The sequence below is a fragment of the Schistosoma mansoni genome, chromosome 4 (assembly GCF_000237925.1).
Source record: "Schistosoma mansoni strain Puerto Rico chromosome 4, complete genome".
In the NCBI taxonomy this organism is placed as follows: domain Eukaryota; kingdom Metazoa; phylum Platyhelminthes; class Trematoda; order Strigeidida; family Schistosomatidae; genus Schistosoma; species Schistosoma mansoni.
The window spans coordinates 12,951,278-12,975,014 of NC_031498.1; the positions used below are offsets into that span (position 1 = coordinate 12,951,278).

The window sequence follows — 23,737 nt, forward strand, 5'->3', positions numbered from 1 at the left end:
AATCACCCATGACGTACAGCAACTTAACTTCCATTGTATTAGACATAGTTACCGTTTCAGAGCACCATGGTTGCTTTACAAACTATAGTTCCATTTAAGGGGCGATGTAAAGTCGAGTAAACTAGTTCAATGACTATGAACTTTGGCTTGAAGATAAGCTAGCGAGCTATTCAACAATCGGAAGAAAGATTATAAATATTCTCTGTTTTAGGTGACTCTCCAGATCACTTCGAATGTAACGTCCTTCCGAAAAACTTTTACCCCCTAAATGGCAGACTAAATGCGTAATTCACCATGTCAATATATAAAAACATAAGAAATGCTGTTAGTGAATATGACCATTCATTTTCTTGAATTGTTTATTTAAAATCATTATATTTGGAAACTAAATTTTTCATGAAATACAATAGATTGCTTTCATATGAAACCGAAAGAGTTTAGTGAATAGGAATAAAATTAGACGAAAAACAAAAAGGCATGAGAAATATTTGCATTATTTTATCATTGTTTAAACTGACATATTTTTATATACCGGATCGTATTCTCTGAGAAATTACACGTATAATGTCATTAAATACTGATAACATTAATTCATAATAAAAGAATGTTAATATTGCCCATGTTATACATAATAATAAACCAACTATACATGCTGTAATCACTAAATGTCTTGCGATATCACTCTTACGTCTGTACTGATTAATATCTGAGGCACGATAATCACTATAGGCACATAGCGAATAAACTAACGCTGGTAATGAACACCATATGGTAATTGGACAACACAATATGGCGAATAGACTACAAACTATAGGACATTTGTCGAATGTTTCATTAGATAATGGTCTAAAAACATCAGGATTATTATGATTATTTTGGTCTATGCCAATGATGCCTGAAGCAGACCTAACTAGAAGTGTTTTAGCTGCTTGAGGTTGATACTGATGAACGTAATGAGTTTGTTGATGATTATGTGGTTGTTGGTATTGTGCTTGGGGATAACTATGAAGAAAAGAATAATTTGGTTGATGATATTGTTGTTGCTGTTGTTGCTGTTGACATGGTAGCGGTGTGAACAAATGACGATTTTGAGATTTAAAGGCATATGCTCCATACGGTAAATTATATTCACCTGAGACCATGTTCGCATTTTGTTGAAGAGCTAAATTATATTGAGTTTGAAGATGATGATGGTGTAAACCAGATTCTAAAAGTGTATTATACCCAAAAGATTCATTTCTTCCTTCATTATCAAAATCTTCTAACAAATTTCTATCTGTTGGTGCTTGTAGACCAACTAAGCTGCCTTGTGGATCATAAATCGGCATGGTATTAAATGCAGCTCCACAAACTTTACTACCAGCGGTCAACGGATTATGATTATGGTGATGATTATTTCGATGATTTTCATCATGAGTATATCTTTCTTTATCATCATTCCCATTTTCTTCATGAATAACATGATTTACGGTTGGATGAGAGTTTGGATGATCTAAGGATGAATTATCTTCATTCGGTGACGATGATGATTGTACCAAATGAGTCTTCTGAGTCTCATTTACATTTGGTTTATTTTCAAAATCCATTATTAACGGAGTTAATTTCAACTTGATGCTCTGTTATATGTCATCTTAAACTCTGAAAAGAAAACGTAGTAAGAAATTATGTAAATTTTGATTATTTTCATTTTGATTGAGATCATGAATGTATCAATGTTATACCACCACTGAAGACCTGGAAGCACTGGGAGGCCATTTAGTCCTAGTATAGGACTCCTCAACAGTGATCATTACTAATTTCCACTGGTGTACGAACTAATGTAAAATTGCGATTGTTCGATTAAATATAAAATCACTCAAAATCATTTTCAATACAAATATATCACTGACAAACACACAAATGACACTCAAAAGATTAAGATATAAACAAAGATGGATAGTGGCTAGCAATCGAATCCAGGACGCGCGTTTCGTCCTATTTGGGACTCGTCAGCTGGATGTACCTGCGCATCTCAGAGTTGACGTTCACCCTGGGACTCGAACCCAGTACCTTTCGCTTCAAACGCCATCGCGTTATCCACTCAGTTACTGAGTGCTTGTGAATTAAGGCTATATAGAGGCAATACACACAGTATGCACATGTGGACAATAAGAGACTGACCAGTTACAGTCTTAAACATCGGTGGGAAGATACAAACAAACAATGCTAAGTGAATTTATATACATTTTTATTTCTTTTAGAGATTGCGTTAAACGATCTAATTCCAGTAGCTTATTAGTTCGCAATATTTTCATAATACTTATGTGCTCAAAGTCGTTCATCTACCATTTGTCAGACAGTGATCAATAAAGAGGAAAAATATGAGATTAGAGCATTGTACACTTTAGTTCAAACCGTTTCAAAAGCCAAAGTTAAGCCAACAAAACAATAAGTAATTCCAAACAAGGAGAAAATTAATTACTCAAAAGTAGACTGAAAAACAAACAAACCATTTCTAGGGTCTTATCGAAGGCAAAAATATTATGATGTGTGTTGCTTATATCTACATAAGTAGTCTATGACGATGGTCAGGCATAGAATGTATTTCACTAGAAGATCGATAAAGAAAGAACGGAAACAGAACGCAATTGGTATGATAATGCATAAACAATAACAATCGGAGACTATGGACTGATATTTGCAGAAGGAACAGTCAAGATTGAGACAATTGATTGATAGTTTGTGAATTAACTGTTTACTGTATGGTTATCAGATTTTAGTAAGATGTTCTGTAATTTTCGTGTCAAATACATTCGATTGTCTCCACTCACCTTCTTGTCACTACAATATGAATGAAAAAAGACTTCCACAAGATAACTTCCTAGATTTTACAACGAGAGGACTTTTTTCAGCTAATCTGCATCACTAAAAATATTCATAAAATTGCTAATCAGTTACCATTACTTCACCTTACCTGAAAACATTCTGAAATATAAACATAATCTACAAATTTGTTAACTTTAGTAGATTAGAACTAAGAATCCATTAAATTTTCGATAGGAGTAAGCTTATTTTACTGCCGTTTGATTATCACTATATCAAGATATATACAGTATCTGAGTATTCATTACGGAGGAATTGGAATTAGATAATATTTTCCTTACGAAGTAGGAAACCACAAATAACCTGAAGTGTCGGTAACCTCTCATTACAAGGAAACTGTTGATCGATCAGTATCTAAAGCCGAAAATTTCGAAAATTCTTTAATCATCTTAACTGTAAACTGTGCAACAAAGAACAGTTCAATTTATATCGGTACTAAACTTTTATTAAAAAATTGCTTCTATTTCATGTAATTTCTAGGACATCTCTATCAAAATCAAATTTAAATGATTCACCAATAATAGAACATCTTTTAGGTAGTTAAACAATACAAGGACGAAAAAGAAATCTTAATTACTTTATCCGTAACAATAAACCAAAACATAAAAATTTATTTTTGAAAACAAAACGATAATTTCTTGGAATACACTCATTAAGTCATGTATAGTGAACGAGAATACAGGCGGGGACAACCAAATGTTTATTGATACAACGTTAAAGACCATTATATGTGAAAATTATACTTAAATTTCAATCGCTGAGATTATTTCAAATATAATGACTTCTCTATACTCGGCGACCAATTTTTGTCAAATTATTCGTCTTAATATTGAACAATATTTCTATAAATTACAGAAAATCTTGGTGAAATCTAAGAACCATACAGTAATACTTCATTTCAAAAATATCCATCAATTGTCTCAGACTTTATTGTTCCTTCATTTTCATATCTCTGTTCTCATTCTCTTCTTTTCGATCTGCTCAATATTCTGCCACTAGGCATTACACTTTCTATTTGTTATACATACTACTCATATCTGTCGATATCAGTAGCACACACCATAATATTGCATCCAGAAAATGGATTATTTTCACTGAATTCATTTTCAAAATAATACCGTCCTGTATATATATATATATATATATATATATATATATATATATAATTCTGAGTATATACGCTTGGTTAGAATATCCATTTGTTATTCATTTATCATTTGAATGTGAACAGTAGTTAGTATTAAATCTAATAGATCAATAGGATGTCTCTTGAAATACCACTAACCATTAGATGTTTATCATACATAGGAATATGGATTAGAAAATAACTAACATTTGTCTATATGCTTGTCTGTGATACTGAAATATGAAAATTCAATCGAGCATAATATTCAGAGTTTAAAAAAACGAAATTTATTTTATGATTTAAAGTAATACTTTAGACAAACTAATTCATAAGTTTTACAATCAAACTATTCAACATTTATTTTTAGTGAGTTTGTTGTTATGGTAACCAAGGTGAATTATTGACTTATTAGCAATGTTAAATTGCTCGATAAAAAAGTCCTATTTCGCTGAATTGAAATCAATCAAAAATATTTTGAAAACCGTATAAGCAAAGATGGATAGTGGCTAGTAGTGGAATCCAGGACGCGCGTTTCATCTTATTTGGGACTCGTCAGCTACAATGTACCTGCATCTCGGAGTTGATGTCCACTCCGGGACTTGAACCGAGTACCGTTTTTTTCCAAACGCCATCTTATTATCTATTTCGAGTCCCGGAATGAACATCAACTCTGAGATGCAGGTACATTGTAGCTGACGAGTCCCAAATAAGATGAAACGCGCGTCCTGGATTCCACTACTAGCCACTATCCGTCTTTGCTTATAAAGCTTGTGACTTCAGGCAGTATCGAGGCAGTCCACATAGGATGCACATATGCCAACAAGAGACTGATCAATTACAGTCCAAAATAACAACAGGAAGATACAAGTAAACAACAACAAGTGAATATTTTTTGAATACTGTTGAAAATTTCAAATCCTTTAATAAATGATCCTTTTTATTCAAGGATATTCAAACTTTTTTACATATTATATTTATTAGAGGTCTTCGTTGAAACACTTAAATGTAGTTGAATGACTATATTGCATGACTTTTTTCTTAATCCATATCATGATTCTTGTTGAAACTTTGCAACTCCTTCTTGATTTAAACCGTATCATCGTATATTTCCCATCTATAACAAAGTCAATAGATTGACAGACTTCATTCATAAAGTATTTTAATGTTTCTAATGTTTGAAACAAAATTTACCTCTCTTTATTTGTTTTCTAAATAGTGAAATATACAAGTTAAATCTCCAAACTCGAGACACACAACTATGGAAGGAATCAGAAGAAAGTATCTGTATCTAAACAATACTTAAAGAATGTCCTGGAAAAAAGACATTTGTTTTTATCATACTACTGTAGAGATTTTTATACCTGTAAAAGTTCTATGTGACTCAATCAATAATTTCAATCATTGATCCATTCCCACTTTAAGACTATTTTAGTGGTCCAATACCTTACTTAAGTATTTTTAGTTTGGTTTCGTTTATAGACTAGGTGGAGATCAAAAGTTCTTCGATCGGTTATTCAGTACTCTATCTCGCTTTCGTTTTGAAGACGTTTTACAATTCACATTACACTATAATGAAACCACATTCAATAGCATAAATGCTAAGACTTTTATTTTTCTGTATATTTCATAAAATAAAGCTTTATTTGACATCATATCAAAATTTCCGTTGATGATTCATAAACGTAATAGACTTACTAATCCATAGAATAAGAATTCCGCTGTTAGTAGGGTTAGAATTAATTAAGTTTCTTATAACTTGAAACTAAACAAAAGTTGGGGAATGTGTTAAATGTATCCGCAAATATATGAATCACACTAGTTGTAATCACCATAGACCGAAACTAGAAAATGTACAATATAAAGTTGTAAAAAAAGTAATCAATATATCATTTAGATCCTTATTACCCTCCAAAAAAATGTAAACATTCTGTGATAAAACCTAATGTTAAATAGATATTAATACCAATGTTTGAATTGATCATTTCAAATAAATTAAGCATTGGGTAGAAAATGAATAATCAAATAACGATATATAAATATATACGATATCCTGGTGAGTAGGAATTCTGATTTCTGACGTTTCGTGACTTAGTGTAAGTCATTTTTTCAGACTGAATAAATAAAAAGTCGAATCAAATTAATACAACTTTCGAATGATATAATGAAACAAGACAAAATATTTAGTTCAATCTAAACCAAAATAAGTCTGATTATGTGTGTGAATTTTTTTGGTCAAGGTGATTCTGTATGAGATAAACTGTGTATATGTGTGTATGGTGGTATGTATGGTGTGTAAAGCTAAAATTCTAGTGTATATGTGTTTAGGTCGTGTGGGAAATGAACAGATTTAAATATGGTTGTTTGGATGAACAGTCCATGTTGGATGAATAATCAGGCCTTATTTTTTTATTGGAAAAACCTTTCTGAATTATTTTGGTATTTTTTGTATCTATTTGGTGGCTATTGAAAATAGCATGTACTGTTAGTAAGGATTTTATTTGTAAATTTTCCAGCTCTACAGGATTATTAAGAGATTATTTCAGCTAAAATGTTCCTTGGCTTGAGTCGAGATTTCACGAGAAGACTCTCTGATAAAGAACACATAGCAATCAATACAACCTAATCTATAGAGGCAATTCTGTGTGGATCGAAACAGGATCTTTTCCTTAATTCGAACTAAAACACTTTGAAGAGTGTTAGTGGTTGTATAGAAAACTTTAATCCTGTATGTTTTCAAGTCAAGTTATAATTCTCCCGTCTTACCAAGGCGGTAAAACAAAACTGAGGTACCATTCCAAAGTATCTCATTAGAATTGTTATTTGAGGATGAATCGTTTCGTTTTCATATGCTTTTAGTAATATTCAGTGGGAAATTATTAATCTTAATATAGTTATCATATCGTTTTCTCCCTAATATTGAATGATTACAGTGGGTGTTTTTAGCAGTTGAATTTTACTTGAAATATTTATATTCCTAAACTATTTTTCTCATAAGAAGAGATGAATGGTGGATAGCAGTAGAATTTGGAAGGCGCATCTCATTTTATTTGGGACTTGTCAGTTGGATGTGCCTGGATCTGTGTTACGTTTTAGATATTGTATTATCTTAGAGAACCATTAAAAACCAGGAAATACTAGGCAATCTCTTTGTACCAGTCTAAGATTGCATATGCGGTTGAACTCATAACCTGTGTTGGCAGTTCCACTAGTTTAAGCCTGAACTCGGAGCAAAAGCAGCATGTGAAATCCATCATCCTTGGATGGCCCTAACACCTCTTAAAGTTTGTTTTGATTTTGTTTTTATCACTTTATTTTGAGTTTTCAATCCGTATTTAGCTATTGTTTTCTTCTTACGATTTTTCAGATTTCTTATTTAATTGCCATTATCATCAACATTTTTTTTGTTTCTTGATTTCTGTTAAGTGGACAATGATCTCTCACACTCCTGACCCATCAATTATTTTCTTCACCCGAGATCATTATACAACAATCTTATGATATCCAAGATCTCCAAAAATTATAATGTATAATCTCTTTCTTAGTTCTTATATAGACTTATTTATCTATTAAACCACTATGAATATGATTGTACAGCTTTACTAGCAAATTATATCATCAAAAAGAAAATTTTCTTTACTGAATTTCATTAATTCTTCGAATATGCTTTACTCTTATTGCATAAAATAGATAGTACCAAGTCTGAAAATTTTAATTCTCTAAAACCATTTCTTATCAGTTAACAAACCATTTTCATCTAAAGATAAGGATATATATGTTCACTTTTAAATAAACGAACTTTCAAAAGTAAAGAACTTTCCAAAAGAATCATAATGTTTCGTTATTTTGAAGTACGAAATTTCAAATAACATACCATTTCATATTTACATTTTCTTTGATTTTATCTCTTATTTTAAATCCTCCAACTACAAATAACATTGCTAAACCGGATTGTTACTAAGTAAGTAACTTTTAAAGTAATAATCAAAGTTTTTAAAAAATATTTTTCTCTCATTGTGTGGATTTAACTTCACTGACATGTTTGAAACAAACGATGAAATAACTACAATGATTTAGATCATTTTTGTTAATACAAAGTTTAAAACAATAACTGTAATTTTCTCTTTACAACTATATGTTGACACATACTAAAGTGAAGAATAAATAAAGTCTCAAGTCTCTTGTTCTTTATCAATACTGACAAGACTGTCATACAAATTATTCTGTTAGGAGAAAAATTTCTACTAAGAACTGGCACAAGCTAAAAAGAATTATTGAAAACTTGAAACCTTAGCATAGTATTCGATTTATCGCTATAGAGCTTCGTAGAGATTATTAGATCTTATTGGAATCACAAAATGAACTAAGTTAAACATCCACTGAAAATAGGCGTCACTGGAAATTTGTTTCTTCCTCAACAGTGTGCATTCATTGCCTCACCAACACGAATTAGACCGAATACCTTCGATCTAGTGCTCAAGTGCTTGATCAATAGCCGGAATGCAATGGTGTATATGTCAAACCTCGATCAATTCATGATACTGGTCGACTATGTTCCTTTGTCTTAGGTGGTTAACGGACTTACACCTGACATAGTTCGTTATATCAACAATATTTTTGCTTAATGTTTGGGGCTGAGGTGTACTCATCGTACTCATCTAAACTTTTGCACAAGACGAAACCAAACACAAGCTGATCTCATTGTAAGCAGAAAAATTCTAACCAAGCAATAAAATATATGGCGTCGAAATGAATTACTTGGTCAATTATGGAATGTAACTATTTAGTGTCCTATAGTGAATTAACTTCTGACTCTAGAGTTACTTGACTCCAGAAATTATAATTTGTCACTAGAATTACGGACCCATCTTCAAACCAGTGACTAGTTATTACATTGTTATTTTTTATCGTATAAAACCAAAATAATAAATACTTCTACTGTCTGTTAAATATTTTTGACAGTCATTTAAAAATCACTGTCTTTAATATGTAATATTATGTGCCAAAAGAATCTAATCTTTTTCAAAGGATCACTCTCAACACTTTTTACATTTTTCAATGTAATGAAAACACTTATTTACTAATAAGCCATATTGATCTTTTCCTCCAGTTAAAAGCATTACTATAATAGGGGTATACCCAAAACATAGGTGTTTCTATGACTAAATACAACGACTTAACCATTCAATAAATACCAACAGTAGGTTTTTGATTAGGAATGGAACTCATCATAAATTTGGATCATTAAAATAGGTTTGAAATATCCCATGGTTGACAATCCCGACCAAATTTTTGACCAGTCTTCGTTTGCACATGTGGATCCTAAGTGAATTTCCTCACTATAGTTATTTTGTTACAATTTCTTTTCATAGAACAGATGGATGATGGATAGTATCATAATCCAATACACATTTCTCCTTGTTTTGAACTCATCAGCCATGTGTACCTGAATTCCATGGTAGATGTTCACAATTGGACTTGAATCCAATACCTTTTGCTTCAAAAGCTCGATGTGTTATCCACTAAGTTATTGAGTTCAGGTAACCACTAAATATTTCAACGAGTATAATGTTTAAACCGTTATTATAGTTTGAATTTCCTTATATTACAATCCTAGCTAAAATCGCTGACCAAAACTCTGTGTATATAAGCCTACAAATACCTTCTACATAGACTGTAACTATTTTGTGTGTATAAAAAATTAGTCTAGTAAGTATTACCTTATCAAGTGATTAACACATATCTTTGAGCAACGATCTACATCATTCTTCTATATGAATGTATTAAGATTTGATGAAATGCAAAAATAATTTTTTACACCAAATAGATTTGTTAAAGGATCACAAATATTTCATAATATGATAATGACATAGCTCCGCCTGTAGCTCCTTTGGGGGCTACTGCCGGACCCAAGCCCGAATAAAGGAGGAGAGTTGGGCATGGGGTTAGCGACCCCATCCCGTAGAAAACTAACTTGCTAAAAAAACGCTAACCAGAAATGATAATGAGATACCATTTTATTTCTGTTTCATACTTCAACATTAAATTCATGGTATAAAAAAAATAAGGAATATAACCTACACTATAGAGCCCGATACTACAATAAAACTATTAATATTGTTCCTAATAGTTATATAAATGAATTCACCACATAATGTAAATTATCTTCAAGCTCCTATATAACAACTGTTTATTTCTATGCTAACAGTTTCTGTACCCTTTTGATAGAATATTTAATTAAACTTAATGTCAAATCTGTCTGATTTATAAATGAAGAAACATGTTAACTACAATGGAATATATATTTTATTAACTTGCTAATTTGATGCAAATAATAAAGCGGAGAATATAAAGTAAATTAATTTAATCCAGTATAAATCTTCACTTTCATCTATTTGAAGAAATAATAGATTTCCTAGATTATCAATCTCTTCTTAACAGTGATGCGACTCATGTTTATTTATTCATCTCTATACAGAGAAACCGATGAGATATTCACTTAGAAGAGTTTGATGTTAAAACAAATTACTAGCTTTAATCAAATTGGTAACACCCTATGCAAAATGAACTATTCGTGAATCTAGTATAAATATAGCTAATATAGAAAACTAATAGTTAAAATATTACTGTCCTAGCTAAGTTAGGCGTTTAACTATGGTATGTATATTCCTTTATTTAATTTTCAATGATATAATATAGTTATATAAATTTGCATATTCATAAAGTGTGTGTATGTGTGCGTGTGAAAGACAATAATTCTTGGATGTCAGATGAAAGTAATCTATTTTAAACTACTATATATTCTTAGTTGGGTTCGAATCCCGCGAGGCGGGATCATGGATAAGCATTGCTGAGGAGTCCCCTAATAGGACGAAACGGCCGTCCAGTGCTTTCACGTTTTCCATGGTGGTCTAGCTTCAACTGATTCATGATCCCAACTAATAAAATTACAAAATCTATTATTTGGTTTTGATGGGTTCAATATCTATTACAATATCCACTATTTTCTTTTGTCATTACTAGATTTCCATATGTAATGATAGACTTTTGATATATGATCAGTAGGAAAAACCGTCAATGTGTTAATAGATGGTATAAGTCAAAATATTAAATTTTTTCTTAAGATTCATATTGTATTCGACATAATTCATTGAATGATAGCCTATGACAATTAATGATAGTTTTATTTTATTTTTTACTGCGAACTGAATAAAATTGGAAAATAGTTACCATTAGATTATGATTTCGTAGTAAAAAATAATACTGAGATCTCTATTTCAGAGTTAAGTGTTTTTCGTCTAAACACATATAAGACCTTTTATTAGTATGGTTGAACAGCTTCAAATTCAGAGTGAAATAGATGTACATTATTGATGGTTTTGAGTCACTAGGCAAGTAATGTTAAACTCTGACAAAATCAGGTTTCAGATTCTTAGATTATGTTCAATTTAACTAACTTATTTCACCAAGTTATATGTATTTACTTTAGGATTAATTAATTCTATATTTTTTGTTATACCATATGCTTACAGGCTATAGAATCCAACTATAAATAGAATGAAACAACTACTGGAAAAGATAATTGAAGAATTCTGTTTCAAAATATTCTACCCCCTCCCCCAAAAAAATAATGACTGAAGTTAAACTCCTATCACATATCTTAACCAGTATTCCTAAAAACGTTCTATTTACCAAAACATCCCATCTTAGAAATTTATCAGATTCTAATCTTTTGTTTTCCACTGTTAAATGATCATTTTACAGAGTATTATTTTCATGTTTATGTTGGGAAATTTAAAAAGTTAAAAAATAATACTTGAAAAATGTAAAAAAAATAAACGAAATATGAGAATTATCTACTGAGATATTCTGATAGATTTCTTTTTTTTTAAAAAAAACCGAAAACCGTTACATATTATTGTTACTAACCAATTGTGAATTTTTATCAGTTTAAAAAGATTGTTTTTGTTTGTTTGAAATAAATGAAAGATACTTCGTTATACTCTTTGTAACCGAATTTATACATAAATGTCTTTTTTTTAAAAAGTTTAACGAATAGTAAAATTTTGAAATATAAATAAATGATTGTATAATGAATGTGTTTTGGGATGATATCATGTTTATATAGCTCTATTAAGAGTTGAAAGCATGACTCAATTGAAGCTAGACCACCAAGGAAAACCTGGAAGTATTGGACGGTCGTTTCGTCCCATTGTGGGGCTCCTCAGCAGTGCGCAACCACGACCTCACCTCACGAGATTCGAACCCAGGACCTACCAGTCTCGCGCCAGAGCACTTTACCGATAGGCCACTGAGCCAGCATCCGATGGTGTTTATGTCTAACTCTAACCAATCCACGATGTTTGAGCAACCATTCACCAACTGTCTTCAGTGAGTTCCTATCTCACAACAGACGTGGTTTGAACTCCACTGATCACTGCTTCTTACTAGAACTCCAGGAAATACCTCTTAAAGCCAGTCACTAGTTAGCACATGATTATTATTATCAGAAGGAGTTTTGTGGAGGTTTTGGTAATTTTAATAGTTGAAATCATGAGTCAATTGAAGCTAGACCATCATGGAAAACCTGAAAGCATTCTCATAAATAAAAATAAAAGAAAAACTAGTTTCAGAATTAGGCATTAATCATTTTACAGTGATTATTTTCTCAACAACAACAACAACACAAAAAATAGTTACATAAACCAAAAATGCAAACAACTAACATTTCAATTCATTTAGGAATTAATTAACAATGGTATTTCTTCTAATGATGAACTCATATATTCTAATTTACATAAATTACATGAATACTATTGAAAATTTTCTATTCTGAATATCTAGATGACCGTATTTATATCTATATATATACTTATTACTTATTTCTCAGGATATTTACCAATGTAGATTTAATTCAAATAATTTTTTATTTCTAACAACTGATTTGAATATGAAGATTTTGATGACCGTAATTGACAAAAAGGAGAAGAATAAAAATGACCGTCCAGTTATTTACATAATAATTATAACTTATATTAACCAAGTAATTTAAAGGAAGTTTTTTTTCTTATGAGCTTATTCAGTTATCAATATTTTTCCTTCTTTAAATAAAATGCATGAAATTTAATGGTCAATATTTGGGAATGGACAGTACTATTATGGTGAACAAGAATACGGATGGAGACAATCGTATGTATTTGAGTACAAAATTACGGAATATCTCACTAAAATCTGATAACCATACAGTAAACAGTTAATTTACAAACTATCAATCAATTGTGTCAATCTTGACTGTTCCTTCTGCAAATATTAGTCCAAAGTCTCCGATTATTATTGTCTATGCATTTTCATACCAATTGCGTTTCGTTTCCGTTCTTTCCTTATCGATCTTCTAGTGAAATACATTCCATGCCTGACCATCATCATATACTATAAGCAACCCACACCACATTATGACAGTCTGAAAAAAAGTAAATGTTCTAGATCTAGAACAATCATGGATTATTAAGCAATTAATTCATATAGTTTACAATATTTTGTTATAAATGTAAATTTTAGTTAGTAAATCAATATTTAGTCAGTAACCAACAGTTGATACAAGTGAAATCTTTCATGAAATTCTATCTGCCATGATAGTGTGATAATTTATCTTTTTCGGTTGATAAGAAACCAGAGGTCTTAACTCAATGACACCATTGGTTTTATAAGCTATTTATTTACTGGTCAAATTGAATAGTAAAGCAATGGAAGATGGGTTTCGTAAAACTACTATAAATCTAACCAAATCTCGAGTTCACAATAAACATAAAACACCATTATTATAAACAACCTGATTCCATAAAATCTCTCCATACAACTAAGACTGCGTAAAAAAACGGCTCTAAAAGTCAGCGAGAATTCGTTCCCAATAGTCTTAAAAAAGGTGTTACAAATGCTGAATTAATAAATCCATTTATTTTCATTGTCTTAGACTTCATTTCAGGAAGTCACATACCTAACTTTTTTACCAGATCAGGAATATATATATATATATATATCTCAGCTTGAAATTGATGTTCAGTGGAGTTCATTTTGAAGCAATTACAAGTAATCAACGCTACAAAAGTATACTAAGACCTCCAATAAATCTTCAGTTTGCAGAAAAAAATCTTGGAAATAAGTACAGATTAAATGACAAGCTTGATAGTTGCATAAGGGAATTTGAATGAGAACACTTAATTAGTATAGTGCAGTAAACTAACTTATTAGTCTGTATTCTGGTGACTTGTATAAAAATGACGAAAAAATTAATTATCATGTTAAATAATAGTGTGTATATATTACATTTCTGTCCTAATTAATGACATTTATTCGGGTTTATTTCAATGAAACTTCGTGTTATTCTGGGAAAATGAAATAGAAATCAATATTATAAATTCTACATATGCTTACTCAGTATTTCAGATTTCATATAACCATAATGATGAAAGTAATCTTTGCTGTTTTCGTCAAACACTAGGAAAATGAAATATCTGTCATATACTGTTATTTCACATTTATGGTGCAAAGTAGTGCATGGAGGACAGCTGATAGATGCATTCCAGGTAATGACCGTAGTCAGACAAGACTGCTTACTCTCCCCCTTCCTCTTTCTTCTGGTAGTCCACGAGATTATGAAGACCTTTATATCTGAGGGAAAGAACGGGATATAATGGACAGCTCGGGATCAATTATACGATTTGGATTTCGTAGATGACCTAGCCCTCTTAACCCATACACAAGAATAAATGAGGGTCAAGACAAATAGTGTAGCAGCAGCCTCTGCATCAATAGGCCTCCACAGGCACAAAGGAAGAAGCAAGATTCTCAAATACAACACATAGAACACTTATCCAATCAAAGTGAGAATCTTCAATACGAACATCAAGACAGTTAGTTTTATTGTATGGAGCTGAAACGTGGAGAACTACTAAATCCATCTTCAAGAAGGTACAAATATTTATAAACAGCTGTCTACGCAAAATACTCAACATTCACTGGCCGGACACCATCAGCAACAGCGTTTTATGGGAGAGGACAAACCAGCTTCCATCTGAAGAGGAAATTCGGAAAAAACGGTGGAAGTGGATCGGACATACATTGAGGAAATCACCAAATTGCATCACGAGGCAAGCCCTAACTTGGAATCCGGAAGGGAGGCGGAAAAGTGGAAGGCCAAAGAACATATTACGCCGGGAGATTGAAGCAGATATGAAAAGGATGAATGTTAACTGGAAAGGACTGCCCAGAACAGGGTTAGATGGAGAATGTTGGTGGTTGGCCTATGCTCTTCCATGAGGAGTAACAGGAGTAAATAATTAAGTGAAATAAAAAGGAACTGATGAAAAAGATACATTAATAGTTAAAAACTTAAGAATTAAACTTCAAATTTAATCCTCAACCTCAACCAGTTTAGCTTAAAAATATCCCACTTAATACTCGTTGTAACAGGTTTTTGTAAGAAAACTTTTTAATAATGTGAATTATGTGCTTTGTGAAAGTTATGAAAATCATGCATCAATAAAACTTAAGGTATCTCAAAAAGAAATCAATTCTGACGGAAAATCACTAACGTTCCATGTTAATCAACAATAAGAAATCATTGAAAATCTATAGATAAACTAATTCATTATAGTTCCATTTCGTTAATAATACCCATCATTTGTGGAACTTACTGAAAGGTTTCAAAGATAAATTGTGATTATATTACATAACAAACTGTTTAATTATGTGAAATCAATTTCCCTACACACGAAGTTGTCTTCTTAACTAATAATTCAAAACTAACATATTTAGAATAATAATGTCTCAATCATCTGAAATTATTCTTCGTTTCATCATGACAGAGTTAATGTACGACGAGTCCAAAATAGGACGAAACGCGAGTCCTGGATTCCACTGCTAGCCACTATCCATCTTTGCGTACAATGCTTGTGAATTAAGGCTATATCGAGGCAATACGCACAGTTTGCACATATGCCAATTAGAGAATGACCAGTTGTAGTCCTAATACATCAATGGGAAGATTCAAACAAAACAATACTAAGTGAATTTGGAGTTAATTTAGATTTCATACAGCATTGAAACAAACGTTTAGTACAAGCTAGCCTTTAGTTAAGACCGAAGAAAACAAAAATCCATATAAACACACAAAAAATCACTTTTGTTAGTCTTATTTCTTTAACATTTGAATACAAATATAATGTAACAAATGTTATAGGGCAATTAATTCAAAAAATCTCTTGGTGACTTTATATTTTCCAATATAGCTGTTGCCTGTAAATGAAAATTAAAAACAAAATAAAGTTTTTTACATCTGTTGTGTACAAATGAACGTCATCAATACGATCAAAACATCACTGCTATCCATGTAAGCCATGATTTTGTGTTATTAGTAAACCCCAAATCAGTAGTAAACAGAAACACATGCAGAGTTACATTTATCTACTAACTGAAATACGAAAGAACACATGATGTCAGATAATGTTGACACTGGTTTGTAACATTTTATATCCACATACTTGTGATTTCTTTAATTATTCTGTCTGTTTAACCATATATCCATTCAGTTAGTCACTTTAATCAATAAGTATGATTAACTTTAGTAATAACATTGAGTGACTAAATCTCTGGTAAAAAAATTCACCCAGTTACTAATTCAGTCCGTTAACTTTCTCGTCACACCACTTAGAACCCTAATGAGTGAATGGTTGTCTTAAATCTCATAAGAACTGGCATTTTTAACCATTACTACTTAAATAATTGATTTTGGTGAATTGAATATTTGGCGGTTGTCGAATAAAAGAATATGTCTTAGTCTTCCAAAAATGATGAACCGATAAAATATCGACTGGCAGTAATGAATCACGCATTTGTTAATGAAGATAATTCGAATGTTTTTTTAAAAAAAACAAAATACGAACTAAATAAATTCAAATTCGCACTTTTCCCTACAATGTAAAATCAGTTTTGAATGAAGAATACATAATACTCATGGGCATATAAAGCATAACTTTTTAATTTTATGGATAATGAAGAAGGTTTCTTAGCCATAGTCATTTAGGTCCGTTAATGTTTTTAAACTTACAACTGTAATCACTTGACTCGACAAATAAAATTTAACATGAAAAATTCTAATAGAAAGATATTGGGTATGTAGTGTATGCTACTTATATCTGTCAACATGAATGACGTGTAACACCAATCAGAAGTGGAATGCCTGGCAACAGAAGGTCGAGAAGATCGAAATGAAGAGAACGGGAATGTAAACAAAGAGTATTGTAATAGCAATGAAGGAATGATGAACTTGGATACAACTGATGGAAGATTTGAAAATGAAATATTTAATGTATGTTTTTTTTTCAAATTTTACGGAAAAACTCTTTAGTTATACAATAAATAATAAATTGGCCATCCCCACCAAGTCTTCGTTCACTACAGGTAAACTAGTAAATTAGCATTGATCTGTAGTTACCAGGACAGTAACTAAAATCATTCAAAATGTCATGTAAATGAGGTGCATTTAAAATAGCTTCTCTTAGTCTTTTTGTAAACTACAACAAGAATACATTTTAATTTTTCAAGTTATTATGAAGATGAAATAAACATGATCTAAAGAAAAAACGGTTCTTCTATTCGATAAACTTGTTAAAACAGATGATTATCTCTTCTGAACTTTGAATGTAAGAACCAGTTAAATGTAAGTTTAATAAATAGCTCAATGGTTTTTTATATATGATTGCTAAGCTTGATGTTGAAGAAATTGATTCAGTAGTCACTTATCATGTTTATATTTCAATGATTAGTTCAAAATTGTCTAAAATGGTAGCATTACCTTTAAAAATTATGAAAAACTCTATTTTTTACATGTCTATAGAATGTCGTTTTTAATTGGTGATTCTAATAAACGTGAATCTTTGTTACGGTTTTCCCTTATAGTATGAATATGAAAGCTTTTGAAAAGTTATCATAAACAAGGAAGTAATATAGCTTCAAATGATAAAACTGTTTCCATAAAATCACCTCGGCGATTAAAAATCTTGACCTCTTTGGTAATTAACTTAGAGGTGGTGTAGTGTGGTCTACTTATATCCATATAAGTAGTATATGGTGATGGTCAGGCATAGAATGTATTTTGGCAGAAGACCGATAGGGAAAGAACTGAAATGAAGCGCAATTGGTGAAAAAAATGCATGAACAATGAAATTAGAGAAGATGAACTGATATTTACGGAAGGAACAGTGAAGATTGAGACAAGTGGTTGTTATTTTGCAAATTAACTGTTTATTGTATGGTTATCAGAATTTAGTGAGATAGTCTGTAATTTGTGTCCAAATACTTTCGATGGTCCCTACCCGTGTTTTGTTCACTACAGTGGAACTAAATAACTGGACTAATATACTCTAACTCAGTGATTAAAAGTATCGCGCTCGTCAAAATATCAAAAGTTTTTAGATACTATGTCTGTATTTGGTCAAACATTTTCATAAAACCACCTTAATTAGTAATATACTCAGTCCATGACGTTCACTCTAACCTGTAATAATACTCATCATGTGATTATTAGTAACAAGCTTCGAGAAGTGATGCTTTGAGTTCTAATAAGAAACCTTGACCATTGAAGTTCAGTCATGTTATGCACGAGACAATTATCATCACTCCCAATAGACGATAGTGGCGCCATGTCATAAATCAAATGAAGTTAAAATTATGAACCACTAGATACTAACTCAGTGGTTTGAAGGTTAAACGTCCATTGCGAGGTACTGATATCTTAGGTTTAGTTATCAGTGTGGTTATAAACGAACATTGTTATATAGTCTCACACTAGGACGAAACAACTATTCTTTGTTTACTGATTTTCAATGATGATCTAACTAAAGCTAATCTATGATATAAACTACAAATAACAGTAATAGAATATTTTTATTGCTAGAACACAATATATTGTATACAGATTAATATGATTATATCACTCAATTGGAATCTGAATACATTAGTATATTATTAGTTGAATATAACATCCATCAATATGTTTAATATGATATAACAATATTAACGAAAAGAATATTCGTTATTTAGATACCAGTAATGAGGGGTATTTTTTCCATACAACATACAAATCATATCATTAGTTACGATCAATAAATCCTTCAATCATTATGAATAGATATTTATTTACATAATTAGAATTTTGAAAATAAACATAACAAAGTTGCATGTGTATTCAATGACAAAACACAATGAAACAAAGATCATGTCAGTTATGATATATATGTATTACATATAAATAATTTTCAAAATGTATCCTTAAATGAAAAGGATGAATAGTAACTGGAAAGGATTGTCCAAGATAGAGTTTGGATGGAGAATTCTAGTGAGCGGCCTATGCTCCTCCATGAGGGGTAACAGGATTAAATAAGTAAATATCTTTGAACAATAACATACATTAAATTCACTTAGTATTACTTGTTTGAATCTTCCCATTCCTAAACATCAATGGGAAGATTCAAACAAGTAATAATAAGTGAATTTAAACTTCACCCCATTGCACAAGCAAGTGGATATCAGGACTCAGTAGCTGAATGGATAACGTGATGGCGTTTGAAGTGAAAGGTACTGGGTTCGAGTCACAGGGTGAACATCAACTCTGAGATACAGGTACATCCAGCTGACGAGTCCCAAATGGTACGAAACGCGCGTCCTGGATTCGATTGCTAGCCACTATCCATCTTTTCTTACAATAACTTACATTCATTGAAATTGATATAGAGTGATTTCAATAACTTTAAAAATATTCACAATTATTTTTGGATGATTACTGAAGTGTTCCAGTAAATTTATCATGGTGATAAGATTAACTCGTTCATTTTTTTGCTATTTGATTGACTTTTGGATGTGGTATTTTTAAGGACATAGTTACGAGTAGATTAAAATTCACTAGAGCATTTCAACAATCTTCAAGTACTTATAATTACTTGTAAAGCATATACGAATTGAAAAATAAATAACGGATTCATACTTTCAAGTTTTAACCTTAACTGATCCATAGTTTAATTACCTGTAATAACATATTAAATGGAATTAAGTTTTACTTAAATAAAAATTGAATTATTTATGTGAGGGCTGAATGATCGAAATCTTCAGGCCATACTAATTGAACAGCATATTATCAGTTATATTCTCATGCAACCAGTTTATATTCTCCTATAAAACATCTGATCGAGCTAATAAACATCACAGACAGAATAATAAATTCATCTAATACCCTATTTGGCAATAATAAATACATAAGTATTTTAAAAAAGTAAACATTACTAGCAATTTGACTAACTCTTGTTTTACAGAATATCTACCCTTTAATATCCGAATTTGTATTGACAGAAAAACTATAACGAAACATTTTTAGTTTAACAAGTTACTAACAGATTGATAATTGAACTAAAATTATTCATGTTTCCAATAAATAAAAGAAGGGTAAATAAATTACACGTCGTCATTGGCATGTTACAAGATTGCCAACTTATGGTCTAGTCAAAAATATTCTAAACAGTGTTTTTTTTTCATTGCTGACTAATCATTGTATTGTAGTGAATGAGAAATCAAGTGGGGACAATCAAATGTATTTCGCCACAAAATTACAGAGCATCTAAGTAGAATCTAAGAACCAACCAATAAGTACTCTATTTGCCAAATATTAATCAAACTTGACTGTTCTTTTGCAAATGTCAATCAGCCGTCTCAAACTTTATTGTTCCTTCATCTTCACACCAATTGCTTTCTGGTTCTGTTCTTCCCTTCTGGATCTTCTCAATCTTCTGCTACCAGATATTTTACTCTTGACTCACGTCATATATACTGCTTATGTCGATATAAGAAGCATACCACAATATTATGTGTTTAAACAATACTGTGTATATAAACCCAGTATGTTTGGAATACATGATTCATATCACGGAGGCTGAGATTGGTGTTCTGGACTCAAGAGGCAGGGCTAGGCAAGAAGAAGGACCAATAAGGTCTCTAGACTGTTCATAGGTTTGTATGCATCATTGGCGCGGTCGATAAGTCACTGTTCTCTAATTGGCAGTATCATTACGTTATATATTAATAGGGCACAAGGCCACAAGTTATAACACTATGCACAATTCACTATTTCATCTTCAAATAATTTCCAGAAATTGAATCAAATGTTAATTGATTAATGCGTTGTGTTATAATGACTAATTTGATTCATCTTACTTTCAGTATTAATTATTCATAAACTGCTTTATTCATACAATAAATGTGTATGTATACATGTATTATTTGAGATATTGTAAATACACTTAAAGGTATCTGAAGAATACAATCATACAGACATTAATAAACCCTTAAGCAAGCTCTTAATGAATATTGTGTTATTCATCAATAGCTACATTTTCTATAGATTTCTGTAGTATAAAACATACGGTATTGGTAAGGTTGCACTAAATTTTATATATATATATATATATATATATATATATATATATATATGAATTCTTGGACAAAAGGTGGGTTACGACATTCACCTCTCAGAAAATTCATTCAACCTAGAGAAACATTTTCAGTGCTATCTGATTTTTGGTGGCCAATAGTCTAATATTCATGTATAAAAACATAATCGTCTCGCTACTTCACTCATGTCAGAGTAATACAATTTTGAAAAAACCCAAGATAGTATAGACATTTCATAGCCATCGTCTCCAAGATGATGACCAGAATCCCATTATTCAGTTTAAAATGGATGGAGAATTTACTTTAGTATATTTAGAATAAACAACATCACTAACCAAAGTACTAATTCATTTGTCAACATAAAGTTTATTTGTTTTAAATCAAAATATTTTTTAGTGGAGTTGAATTTCTGACTCATTCTTCCTCTTCTTACTTTAAATTGGTAACAAAAGTATGAAAAATTTATCAATATCCCATTCTATTGAAGCACACAAACTGTTCATGAGAATACTTAGTTACTGTGTGTAGTGATTCAGATCTGAATTATTTTAACGATTAAGAAATTTCCAACTTGAATAAATTTATGTATACTGACAAGTTAGTTAATGTTATAACTTGTGGTCGAGTGAATACCTTGTTAACGTATGACGTAATAAGACCACCAGTCAGAGAGCAGTGAATTATTGATTGGAACAGTGATACACGGAAACCGTACGAGCAGTCTAGAGTACGTATCGGTCCTGCTTCTGCCTAGCCTAGCGAGTTAAGTTCAGAACACCAATAACAGCCTCTGCAGTATGAATCATTATATTTCAAACGTACTGAGTTTATATGCCAATCAAACTGACCACATCGCACCAATAAAATAGAAAATAACATGTGTACAAGATTCAGCTAAGTGTGGCTGTGAATAGGGGAGATAGTAAATAATAGACAAGGCATAATTCAGGAATGGTAAATCATATAACAATAGTTTATAGTTCAAAATATAGCTCATGATAAGGGAAACATGAATATGAATAGTTTAGTTATTTAGCGATTATATGATAAGAAAAATATATGCATAATATTGGTCCATAAATGGATCCCAAAATTACCATTCACTATTGTTATCGAGGCATAACCGTTAATTTTCATGACAAAGCCTACTGATTACATCATGGTCATTTTCTGATTCACTTCAGATCCCACACAAGCTGTAGCTGTAAATAATTCTCCAAAATCAATAGCTCTGTAAGTATTCGACATTGGATGCTGACCACATTAGTTTTAGTGAACTTGTTTAACTGAAGGCGCTCGGTCATGCATCCGGATCAGATCACGTTACAGCTCAGCGTGGGAAACATCTACGTTTACTAGCCAGATTAGATCAACCGCTTCTCGATATATTGATAACGCATCAAATATATCTTTCCAACCTCTTCGCTTGTGACTTCTGATTTTAACTGAGTGGGGGACGATTCGATTATAGGTGTAAAACTACGATACTGGTGGTAACTTCAAGGTGTAATCATCCTTGTGTAACTTTTATTCATATTGAAAATATTGTTCTATCTCCAGCCTGAATGTGTTCTCCACCATATATTGGTGACTGTTACAACACGATGAGTCGGTGTCGAAAATTATGCGACTTCCAAGTAAGATCTTATAGATTAGGCAGTTGCATCCTGACAAATCTACAATTCTAGGCTTAGGTCTATTATAAGAGTAGTACTAATAACTAATTAGATCATAATTCTAAAATGCTATGTCACCATACTCTAAATGGGACGAATAAAACTGTTGAGGATTATGGGGAGACGTCTTCAGTCGAACTGACCGAAATGCACTTCAATGTTACCAGTGGAAGGTTTGTTCGGAAGGCATTTTTGTCGCAGCTATCGTAAGACTTCAGATTGTAAGGTACCAACACTCTTAGATTTTTTTCAACTTGTGATACCTGTAAGATCTATTTGGAAGGTTTTGTGTGTGAAAATGCCTCCATGCACATATTTGCAGCTTCTTCTCATTGGTTTATTTAGTTGTACATTTTGTTAGTTTTTTTATGCCATTTGAGATTGTAATATTTCATTTTATAATAGTTTTCCCATTTTTCTTTTACTTTCACTGAGTTCCTATGTTTCTTCCGGAACTGTATTTATGTTTTTTTAGTTGATACTTAATCTTGGTGGCAGCCATATTGATTGTTCCCTCTTTAATTGTATTGCTTGAGTTGACTGGTAGTGTGCATTTTGATTGTGAATTGAAACACTTTTC

At 31.3% G+C, this 23,737-nt stretch overlaps 1 protein-coding gene and 1 non-coding gene across 2 annotated transcripts in view; both read right to left on the reverse strand.

Annotated features, from left to right (window-relative positions):
• Positions 1-524: 524 nt before the first annotated feature.
• Smp_145460 (hypothetical protein) overlaps positions 525-23,737 on the reverse strand; it is a gene marked incomplete at its 3' end in the record, with an annotated part of 33,618 nt that continues 10,405 nt past the window's right edge. Inside the window, exons 2-3 of the mRNA XM_018796872.1 lie at positions 1,117-1,638; positions 525-1,002 (exon numbers count right to left, since the gene is read on the reverse strand). Of these exons, the coding sequence (XP_018651970.1) occupies positions 525-1,002; positions 1,117-1,586 (948 nt within the window). The 5' untranslated portion in view covers positions 1,587-1,638. The remainder of the gene's footprint in view (positions 1,003-1,116; positions 1,639-23,737) is intronic.
• On the reverse strand, positions 2,026-2,094 carry Smp_tRNA_00387_Pseudo_TTG.1.1. Its single transcript has one exon. It is a non-coding gene (tRNA).